This window comes from Gallinula chloropus, assembly GCF_964237585.1.
Source record: "Gallinula chloropus genome assembly, chromosome: 5".
Taxonomy (NCBI): Eukaryota; Metazoa; Chordata; class Aves; order Gruiformes; family Rallidae; genus Gallinula; species Gallinula chloropus.
The window spans coordinates 23,158,028-23,169,045 of NC_140090.1; the positions used below are offsets into that span (position 1 = coordinate 23,158,028).

Below are 11,018 nucleotides of genomic sequence, written 5' to 3' on the forward strand. Positions count from 1 at the left end.
CACCGAGCCTTTGCACAAATTGCACTTATGGGCTGACTGGCAGCATTCAGGCGCTATAATAGAGCATTATTTGGCCGTTTTGAATAATGTAAAGCATTTGCTGAAAGCTATTCTCCTGAAAATTGCTTTAACTTTTAAAAGGGTGATGATTCACTCCAAACCAGGCCTTTGTTAGATTGTCATTATCCCCCCAAATGTTTTAACAGTCAGCTCAACACTTTAGCATAACACGTTGATCTTTGTTTAAAAACTCGATTTTTGGAGTATGAAAAAATCTGTCAGAAAATACTTGACCCCCTAAAGATTTGAGCCGCGTTCCCCCCTTTCGCCGTCGCTCGCTCAGCCGCTCCGCCGCCTGCCTGGTCCCTGCGGATTTTAGTTACTTTTCCGGCTTACAAAGGGGGCGAGGAGATAGCTGCGAGGCAGGCAGCGCGTCCGCCTGCCTCCAGGCACGACAGCAGCCCCACTTTGCTGCGGGAGCGGGCAGCGGATGCCTTTACTCGCTGATCTGGAGGCAACATTTCTAAACGTCACGCTCTCGGTCTGCCTTCCAGCCCTATTTTATTTATGACTTTCCCCAAGGAGAGGGGAAAGACCCTCTCTCCCCCACCCCCACACGCTCCCCCTCTCCTCCCCCCCCCTCCCCGCCGCCCCGGGGTTGGCCAGAAGCGCCTCGCTGCCACTTGACGACCACCTCGGCGGGCTCCTGGGAAGGAGCGGGTTCCCCCCGGAGGAAGGAAGGAAGGAAGGAAGGAGGGAAGAAGGAAGGAAGGAGGGAAGAAAGGAAGGAAGGAGGAAGGAGGGAGTCACCTGTTGGGCGATTGCTCCCGGGTGCCCCTGTCGGACTCCTCGCCTCGCCCGCGGGGGTTATGTCGCTCCCCCCGCCACCGCCTTTCAATCGCCTCCACCCGTCGAGCGCTACAGCCCCCCTGGGTAAAGCCACCGCGTATGATCTGCTCCAGGCAGACCCTCCCGGGAAAGGGTTTGCAACGCGCTCCCCGGACCCCTACGCTGGCTGCGAGTCAATGTGGAAAGAATTAAGCGCAGAACAGTATTTCCTCCTACTGCCCCGACTCTGCTTAATACGCGGCGACAAAAAGGCGAGCGCCCTTTGAAAATAGTCTTAGGCGTTTAAATAAAAGATCATCTCCAGGGACATCCTTCCCTAGCGAGGCAGCCGTCCTGCAGATTGCATAACACAATGTACAGCAAAACGCAATGCTGTTTAAGCACGAAAAAAAATACATGTATATATATGTAACGAAACAAGTACAGAAAAGCGAAATCTCTCAAATGCGCGGTTTCTCCATCTTGGTCCTTAGCGATGCCTATTTTGCATCTGCCAGGAGGTTTTACACTGAGGCGGCACCGAGGAGAAGGAAATGTTGACTCAAATGCAGAACAAGCGCCCGGCGGTGCTTGAACGCACTCGCATTTCTGGTTCGGAACTGTACCCAGCTGCGCGGAGGAAGAAGCTCCTGTTCCAGCCTCGCGGAGACGATCGCAGTGATGAAAAGTTGCACGCCTGTTTATCTTCCGCGGACACAGTACGGGCAAGTTCTAGCCAATTACTTAAGAAGCCTCCGATAATTACAAATCAAAGGGACTAGCCTGCAAGACATTGGGGTGCCGAGGTTCGGACTTACATTTCGCACATGCAGAGAGCAGGTAAAGTCTCTGTCGCTCACTGGGCGTGTGGAGTGTGCACAGTGCAGAGGCCACAGGCAAGTGCTGGGGAGCCTTATTCCAGCAGCGCCCTAGCACTGCTAGGAGGCAGCGAGCCTTCTGCCGTTTAGCAGCACCGTTTCCACGGGGGTACATGAGGCTCGAGAAACGAGCTGCAGGCTGCGAGTTCGACTTTCTAAGTGTTTTGCTGGGGGGTTACTCTGTAAAAATAAAATCCTCTCTCTTCAGTGAAGGGATGTCATACGCCCCTCATCCCCCCCTCCCGCCCTGGTACGAGAGCAGAGGGATGAGGGATGCCTGTCGCATCCCCGCCTTTGGATATATATATATATATATATATACGCATAATTATTTGGGGGGGGGGGGGACAGGCGCTTTATATAACTAAAAAGGCTCCTCAGATCCTTTTGGAAAGAAAGTGAGGAAAACGCTGTGCCCGGAATCACTTGTAGTATTTAGCAAAGCAACACCAAGAAATTAACGTGCTTTCATCAGATGTCATGAGGCGCTGCCAGGGTGTTTGCATCCGGCGCGGACAGCCGCCCCATGGCCCGCAAAGGAAGGGAAGGGCCTGTTGAATAAAAGCCACGCCGGTGTGGGTTACTGGACGCGAGGGCCGCAGGTGACTGAACGAGCAGCAGGGGAGCCAACGCCTCCCGCGCAGTTTACAGGCGACGGCGGAGCGGCGTCAGGCGTGACACCAGCCCTCCGCCGCGGCTGACCCCGGCCCTCGACTCCTGCCCTCTGCGGCTCCCCTCGCTCCTCCCGCAGCCGGCCGGTGCCCGGGCAGCGTCACCCCGGCCGCACGTCTCCCCGCTTCTGTCGGCGGGAGTCGCGACCCGGCGGGCAGCCGGGGTTTGTAGTTAATTGCGGCGCGATCGCCGCAGTCCGGAGCGGGGAGTTTTCTCCCCGCGCGCTGACTGGCACGCGCCCCGAGCCCCGGCGCCGGCACCTCCGCGCAGCCTGATTGGCTGCCGGGCCGCTCCGGCCCGCTCCGCCCGCGCCCTCATTGGGCGAGCGCCGCCGCCAGCGGTACTTCAAAGCGGGCGCTGCCCGCTCTTAGGCAGAGTTTAGCCCCGCCGAGCCGGAGTGTCCTTAGTGCCGCCGGGCAGCGCGGGGCGCACACCGAGCGCCGTCCCCCCTCCGCCCCACCGCCCAGCCCAGGGACGTGCTATGGCTACGTCTATCCTCGGGGTAAGTCGGCACCGCGCGCTTCCCCGCGGCCCCTCGGCGGTGGCCCCGCTTGCCCTCCGGAAAAAACTGTTGCTGCCGCCGCTCTGCGGCTGCCCACGGCGCAAACCGCGCCGGCCCGCGGGCGAGAGGTAACCCCGGCCCGCCTCGGGGGACTGCACTGCGGGTTTCCCGTCGGGTCGTTCGCAAAGAGGTGAGGCTGGAAACTCGCTCGGCCGGAGAGAGGTCGGGCTGCTGGTGCTTTGCTTTGTTTGCGGCGGTTTTTCTCTTTCCAACACGAAGCGCTGCGCTAGATTGCCTAAGGAGATCTGGGTTTTGGTTTTTGGTTGGTTTGTTGTTTTGGGGTTTTTCGTGGTGTGTTTTATTTTTTTTTCCTAGCTCGGCTTCGCGCGAGGCGCCGGTCGGAAGGCTTCGCACCCCGCTCGCCTCTCCGCCATCCCGTTTTTCTGCCTCTCCTGCACGGTGGCTCGAGGAGACACCGCATTTCGTTCCCACAATATTTTCCGTGTCACGGCGGTGGGCTCCGGCTGCCCGGCGCTGCGCGGAGCGTCCCAAGCCGCCCGCTCGGAGCTCGCCTGTCGCTCGTTCCCGCCGGCATCTGCGTCCGATGTAAACCCCGTCGGGCGCCGAGACCGGTCCTCGGTGGAAAACGAGTTGGGCAGGGCTGGAGCGCTTCCTCCGAAATAAGAGGGGGGGGGGGAAACTTTTCCGCGGTGCCGCTCGTCGCGCCGCGGTTCCACCCGCGCCGCCGCGTCCCCGCGGGAGCCTGGCGAGGCGGCGAGAGTGAGCCTGACGGGCCCCCGGCTTTGTCTCTCCCGCAGGAAGAGCCGAGATTTGGAACGACTCCCCTGGCCATGCTGGCCGCCACCTGCAACAAGATCGGCAACACCAGCCCCCTGACCACCCTGCCCGAGTCCAGCGCCTTCGCCAAAGGGGGCTTCCACCCCTGGAAACGCTCCACCTCCAGCTGCAACCTGGGCTCCAGCCTCTCGGGCTTCACGGTGGCCACGAGCAGGGGCTCCAGCGGACTGGCCAGCGGCACGGGCACCGCCAACAGTGCCTTCTGCCTGGCCTCCACCTCGCCCACCTCGTCGGCCTTCAGCAGCGACTACGGCGGCCTCTTTTCCAACTCGGCGGCGGCGGCGGGCGTGTCCCCGCAGGAGCCCGGCGGGCAGTCGGCCTTCATCTCCAAAGTGCACAGCTCAGCGGCCGAGAGCCTCTACCCGCGGGTGGGCATGGCGCACCCCTACGAGTCCTGGTACAAGTCGGGCTTCCACTCGACGCTCTCGGCGGGCGAGGTGGCCAACGGGGCGGCCTCCTCCTGGTGGGACGTGCACACCAACCCGGGCTCCTGGCTGGAGGTGCAGAACCCGGCGGGGGGGCTGCAGAGCTCGCTGCACTCGGGCGCCCCCCAGGCCTCGCTGCACTCCCAGCTGGGCACCTACAACCCCGACTTCAGCTCCCTCACCCACTCCGCCTTCAGCTCCACGGGCCTGGGTTCCACGGCCGCCTCGCACCTGCTCTCCACCAGCCAGCACCTGCTCACCCAGGAGGGCTTCAAGCCCGTGCTGCCCTCCTACACGGACTCCAGCGCGGCGGTGGCGGCGGCTAGCGCCATGATCTCGGGCGCCGCCGCTGCCGCCGCCGGGGGCGGCTCGGCCCGCTCCGCCCGCCGCTACTCGGGACGCGCCACCTGCGACTGCCCCAACTGCCAGGAGGCCGAGCGGCTGGGGCCGGCGGGGGCCAGCCTGCGGCGCAAGGGGCTGCACAGCTGCCACATCCCCGGCTGCGGCAAGGTGTACGGCAAGACCTCGCACCTGAAGGCGCACCTGCGCTGGCACACGGGCGAGCGGCCCTTCGTCTGCAACTGGCTCTTCTGCGGGAAGCGCTTCACCCGCTCCGACGAGCTGCAGCGGCACCTGCGGACTCACACGGGCGAGAAGCGCTTCGCCTGCCCCGTCTGCAACAAGCGCTTCATGCGCAGCGACCACCTGAGCAAACACATCAAAACGCACAACGGGGGCGGCGGGGGCAAAAAGGGCAGCGACAGCGACACGGACGCCAGCAACCTGGAGACGCCGCGCTCCGAGTCCCCCGACCTCATCCTGCACGAGGGGGTGGGCGCCGCCGCCCGCGGACCGGGCAAGGAACCTACCGCGGGGCCCGGCGACTCCTAGGGGCAGCGCCGCCCGGCCCCCGGCCCGGCCCCGCCGGCGAGACACCCTCCCTCCCAACCCCCCCACCCCCCACCGCCCCCCGGGAGCCGCCCGGACACCGCTCCGCGCCGGCCGGAGGGACGCGAGTCGCGCCGCCGCGGGCGGGATGGCGGGGCCGGGGAGGCGCGGTGCGTCCCGGTCCCGTCCCGCCCGGCCAGTAGGTACGAAGTGACACTTTCTTCCGTTTCCTTTTTCTCTTCTCTTTCTGTTGGAAGGAAAGCATCCTGAGAGAGGCTTAAGGTGAGAAATCAAACTGGAAGTCCGAGACGGTTCCTCTGTATCTCATAAACATCTGTATAAATAGGGTTCAAAAAAGGAGAAAAAAAAAAAAAAGAAAAAAAAGAAAACCAGATCGTGTTCGCTTATTTTTCTTGTAAATGTTGATCTGATAGGGGGTTTGGGGGATTTAATTTTTTTCTAATTGGTGAATTCCTGAAATTCAGGGAGGTTTTGGGGTTTTGGTTTGGTTTTTTTATTATTATTTTAAATTTCTGATGCACTTTGTGGAAGTCAGTATATATGTAAAAGATATTTAAAATGTTGAGTTAACATTTCACTCAAACACACGTAAGTTAAGGTCTCTTAAAGAAATTAAATGCGTTTATCTGTATGGAAAAAAATCTTGACATATTTTCATTTTGGTATTATTAAAGGACTCTGAACAATATACTCACGGGTTTGTTGTTCTTCGTGCCCTCTCCTTCCCCCCTGCCCAGCCCTCGCGGGGGTCAGGCTTTTAGCGGGAGCCCTCGATTAAAAAACCCTGCAGGCAGCGGTGGCCGGGAGGGGAAGGAACCGGCCCCCGAGCCGGGCGCCCGGTACCGCTCCGCTCGCTCTTTTCAAACCTCCTGTATTATTATTAATTATTTCTAAAACCCGAACTTAAGGCGAGTCCGAGCCCCGCTCTACCAGCCGGGAAGCATACCGAGCCCTAAGCGCCCTGAGGGAAGCCGGCCCCAAACCCGAGAGAAACCGGACTGTGCTGAGGAACTATTTATTTAATTTAAAAAGCCTTCAGCGCCACAAGGCTGCCTGGGCTGGGAGGCGATCCCGGGGGAATAAATCGCTAGAGTCAATACTCCGGAAAAGACATTTCATGCCTAAATGAAAATCTTGTTAAATGTTATTAATTTTGACTTAGAGCACACAGCAGCCCCCTGTGCCTTGTATTCCCTTATTAGGGATTCATGTCTTATCAAATATCTAATTAATCTCCTAGACATCATTTGTTCTGGCCAACTTTATCTCAGCTGGTCCACGGGGAAAACTCCGAATATTCTCGGTGACAAAGCTCCCTTGAAGATCCTTTTAATTGTCCAAATTAACTGCACCAAATTTGCATGTCAAACGGTAAAGGGCAACCTGAGATAAAATGTAAACGTTTTAAAAGCCCCAAACTAAGCACTTGATTTGATAACTAGGCTTTTTAATGTTATGGAAGACAACTGCTCCTTTCCTTTTCAAAGACAGTTGATCTATGCAAATAGTGAATTGGAAATGCTTATGTCCCCATGCAGTCAAATGGTCCTTGCATGTTATTTGAATATCAGTGGCTCTGCTATTGAAAAGGTTCAAGGATGCTCTCTGACTTCTTTGTGATTACTCAGTGCAGCGTCTTATTCTGAAGAAAAAAAACTCAGGAATAATTAAAGGCTGGGCTAAGGCCTGGGAACACATTTGGGACAGGAATCTCATTTAGACAGGCTCTTTCAAAATAAGGCACAGTTAAATTGACCAGAAGGCAATTATTGAAATGAAAATTATTTTCACTCCCTTTGTCTCCTGACCACCAACCTAACAGCCACAGTATTTTTTTAAAGGCAAATTGTTAAATGAGATAATTGTGTTATTAAAAAAAATGGGGGGGGGGGGGATAAGAGAGGAGGGAGGAAAAAAAAAAAGTTAATTTAGCCTGCCCGGTACAGATTGGAGGAATACAAATATTTTAATCCTCCATAAAACAGGGAATGCAAATAACAGCGAGAAACGGATTCTGCTGCGCGGGCGCCAACCGGAATAAAGACGTTGCGTTAAAGAAAATACATCTGCCGCGAATACTAATAGCCGCGTCCCACCGCGTCCCACCGCCTCCGCGCCGCTGCCGCACAAAAGCCACCGGGCAGCGCCGACACCGCCTCTGCCCCGGGGCGGCGGCGGGAGCCCGGCGGGCCGTTCCGCGGGCAGGGGGAAAGGAAAGCCTCCCGGGACACGCACCTCGCATCTGGCCGCCGACAGCACCCTCCCCGAGAGCCGCTCCGGAATTTTTCTGGCCGAAAGCATCCCGGCAAAGGTCCCTTTTACCTCCCGCCCGCCCCCGCCCCGCCGGCGGCTGGGTGCCGGCTGGTTTCCCGGCGGGCAGGGCAGGGGAGGGGAGGGGAGGGGAGGAGAGGAGGGAAAGGACGGACGAGGGGGACAAGGCAGCGGGCGAGGGGGACGTGCTCGGGCAGCGGTAAAATCAACAGCGGGCTGGCCGGGCGGGCGGCGGGACGCGGCTCCCCTCCCTGTCGGGCGGCGCAGGGGCTGCGCAGGAATGCACCCGCGCGGGGTGTTGGGCAGGAGTCAGCTTTGTTTTCGATTTATAATAAAACACATCAAAGGAAACCATCCAGGTCCAGTTTCTGCCAGGCCGGGGTTGCAATTCTCAGCTCAATGATCAAGGACCTCTTTGCATTGCCTTTGCCCCTTCGGGTCAGAAAACGTCCATCACTTCCAGACTCCCCAGAAACGAAGAAGGGAGCAGCTCTGGGCCGCGGAGCCGGTTCGTTTAACCGGGAAAATAGAAAGCATGTCACCTTTTAAAGACTAAACGACACGATTCTTTCGTACGTGTTGGCGATAATTATATGGTCTGGGGAACTTTTAACACAAAGAAAAACTAAGGAGCAGACGGCGTGAGAACCGAAAAATAAGCCCGATTTCACTTTTTGAATCCGTAGTTCAGCAGCACCTCCTTGGGGGAAGGACGCTGGCCCGAGAGCAGGAAAGCGCCAGGGAGGAGAGGCGGGGAGGGAGGCAGAGGGGGGAGCGGGGCTCCCCGCCGCCCTGGCCCGGCTCGCCCGTGGCTGCGCCCGGCTCCCGTTCCTCGCCCTTCGCGGACAGCGGCTCCGCGCCGGCCCCCGGAGCCCGTTAAAACACGGCTAAAAAAAAACTCATCCAGCGACAGCAGACACCGACCGTCGGGAAAAGGTAAAGCGCCAGGAGAAACCGCTTAGGGACGTCGTTCGATCGCCGAGCCCCGGGCCGCAGGAAGCGTTCCCCTGCCCCCCGCCGCGAACTACAGCCCGAGCGGCTGGTTTTACACTTAAAAGGCGGCATTAACGTTTGCGTTCTAACGAGGTAATAGACAAACTCCCGGTCCCGTGCCCGGACAGCTTCTTAATCGCGTCTTTCAATTGAAATGGAAACTTTATCTGCGGGAGCTGTGATTCATTTGCAGCCGTTACCCGCCCCCCAAGGTCCTCTCCCTCCCCTCGGAACGCCGGCGAAGGAGCCTAACGGGAAGCCCGCCCCCTCGGGTAATTGGGGCGCTAAGTGTTTATTTTAAGCGAGAGTAATTTCGCTACAAATTTCCTCAAGGAACAGCGTCCCTGACACACTGGGGGAAAAGGCGGCAGCTCGAAAGCCGGGACCAGCGATCGCGGCCGGCGCTGCCCGGCCCGTCCAGGCCGCTCAGCGGCTCCTGCGCGCCATCTAGCGGCCCTGCCGCCCCCCGCTCCCGCCGCCCCCGCGGCCAGGCGGCGGGCTCCGGGGGCGCGGCCGGAGCGCTCCGCGGGGGCGGCGGCGCTGCGCGGGCCGGGGCCACGGAGAGAAGCTGTGGAGGCGGGAGCGCGGGGAGGCCGCGGCGGCTGGAGGGGGAAGGCCGGGGGGGGTGGTGGTGGGGGGTGTGGGAAGCGGCGGAGCCGGGCCCTCGGGAGCGGGCGGGCGGGCTGGGGTGAACTTCTGCGGGAGACGGCAGGGGCGGGGCGGGCCCGCGGCGGCAGCGCGCACCCACCTGAGGGGAGAGGACGGCGGCGCAGCGGGTTTCCGACGGGGCGAGCGGGGGGGGGTGTGGGGGGGAAGGGGCTTGCTCGGCTCTCCGGCTCCTCCAGGGCAGTCACCTGCCGGGGCGGGTGGGCCCTTCGCAATTAATGCCGGCACCCCGCCGGGGGTGGGTCACCGCTCCCCGCCCACCGCGCGGCTCCGTGGGCCGGCCCCGCACCTGCGGCTGTCCGGGGGATAGCGGGGCGGAGGCGGGGGGGGGGCCGGGCGCCGGCGGGCACCGGGCGAGGCACCGCCGCCGCCTTCGCGCCGCTGTTTTAACACAAACCCGCGGCAGTGCCTATTTCCGAGATGTGCTAATTGCTACTTGGGTGGCAGGGCGCGAAGTCCTTGTCCGTTTCCTAGTACAAAGTAGGTTGCTAGAAAATTTGAAATTGCCTTTCAGCCTAAAGCTGCCTTACCTGAATGTCATAATTACAGTAATTATGTACATCCAAATTACATGCTAATTAAATTAGAATCAAATCGTTCTAAATCGAAATCAAATGAGGTAGCGAGAATTAATCAATGACAACATAAATAGAGAGCTTCCTTCAGGGATATTTATTGTAACGATCCAAGCAGGAACCTGATCTGGAAGTCACCTGTTTATTTACTTTCCGAACGGCAATAATTTACGGCTTAGCGTTAATTTTAAATGATCGGTTCCGCGGGGCGGCAGAGCCGAAGGGCGGCCCGGGAGCCCCCTCGCCCGCGGACGTGAGGCTCTCCGCCGCCCGCCGCCGGGCGCAGCCCTGCCCGCCCCGAGGGCCGCTCCGCGGAGCCGCTGGGAGTGAGAGCCCGCCCTGTCCCCTCAGCGCGGGGCCGAGCTCTGGCCCCAGCCCGCCGGGCAGGGCCGCGCCGCCCCGCAGCAAAGCGGCCACCGGAGCCGCCCGACGGCCCTTCCTCGGCCACAACTTCTCCCGCTCCGAACCCGGGGACGCCCCGTCCTCGTCGGAGGGCTCCCAGCCCCGTCCCTCCCCGCCGGGCTGAGGGGGGCACCTGCTGGCGCCCGGCCGCCCAGCCCAAGCGCAGAGGGTTAACCCCGCTCCGCGGCTTCCAAGGGAAGAAGAATTTAAAAAAAAAAAGAAGAAAAAAGAAAAAAAAGAGCCGTTCGTGCCGCCATCCGCGAACCGACAGCACCTCCTACCGGGCCCCGCCGCGCTCTGCCGAGCAGCCGCGCTGAGGGCCCGCCCCGCCGGCCGGGGAGCGGGACGGGGCCGCGCTCCGCAGGGGACGCCGGGAGGGGACCCGCAGCTTGCGCGGGGAAAGCCGCGTAACGCCGCCCCAGTGCCCCTCGCCCCGGCGCAACGCCGCCAGCTCCAACGGCCCCACGGCACGGGCCGCGGCACCGGCCAGGTGGGACAAAGTACCGAGAGCAGCACCGACCTCCCTGGGCCGCCTGGGCTGCACCGAGCGCAGGAAAGGTGCCGCAGGTGCGAGCGTTGCGTTTCAAAGCTCTTCAACAGGTCTGTGAGACAGATGCGGCCAACATGTTGCTGTTCCTCCGGCTTAACTTTCGTTCCCAACAAGACACCCGTGGCACTTGCCAGTCTTTCCCTGTGCCAAAGGGGAAGACGTTCATGTGTGTATCATTTAACCACAGGCAAACAAATACAACGCAGAGCCCACAGAAATGCCGGGAGCCCGAGCTGTCCTTCCTTCTCCAGGCAGAAGTCAGTGCCATTGCAGCTGGCAAGACGCCGGTGTGCTGATTCCCCTGCCACACACACAACAGGCAAACCCGTAAGCACCAGCCCTTGCTCTGGAGTAGGGGCACCTTCCTGGTTATTCCTTGTACCTTCCTCGCTGTACTTCCCATGAAAACATTCTACCAGAACAAGCCTTTTCCCCCATCACACTACTCTTGTCCGTCCTCTCTTCCTCAGGAGAAATCCTGCACGTGAA

The 11,018-nt window shown here is 60.2% G+C and overlaps 1 protein-coding gene across 1 annotated transcript; it reads left to right on the forward strand.

Annotated features, from left to right (window-relative positions):
* Positions 1-1,394: 1,394 nt before the first annotated feature.
* On the forward strand, positions 1,395-5,054 carry SP9 (Sp9 transcription factor; the record flags this gene model as incomplete). Its single annotated transcript, XM_084264547.1, has 3 exons — positions 1,395-1,547; positions 3,256-3,486; positions 3,699-5,054. 3 exons carry the CDS (start codon positions 1,395-1,397, stop codon positions 5,052-5,054), a joined length of 1,740 nt encoding a protein of 579 aa, XP_084120673.1.
* Positions 5,055-11,018: the final 5,964 nt, after the last annotated feature.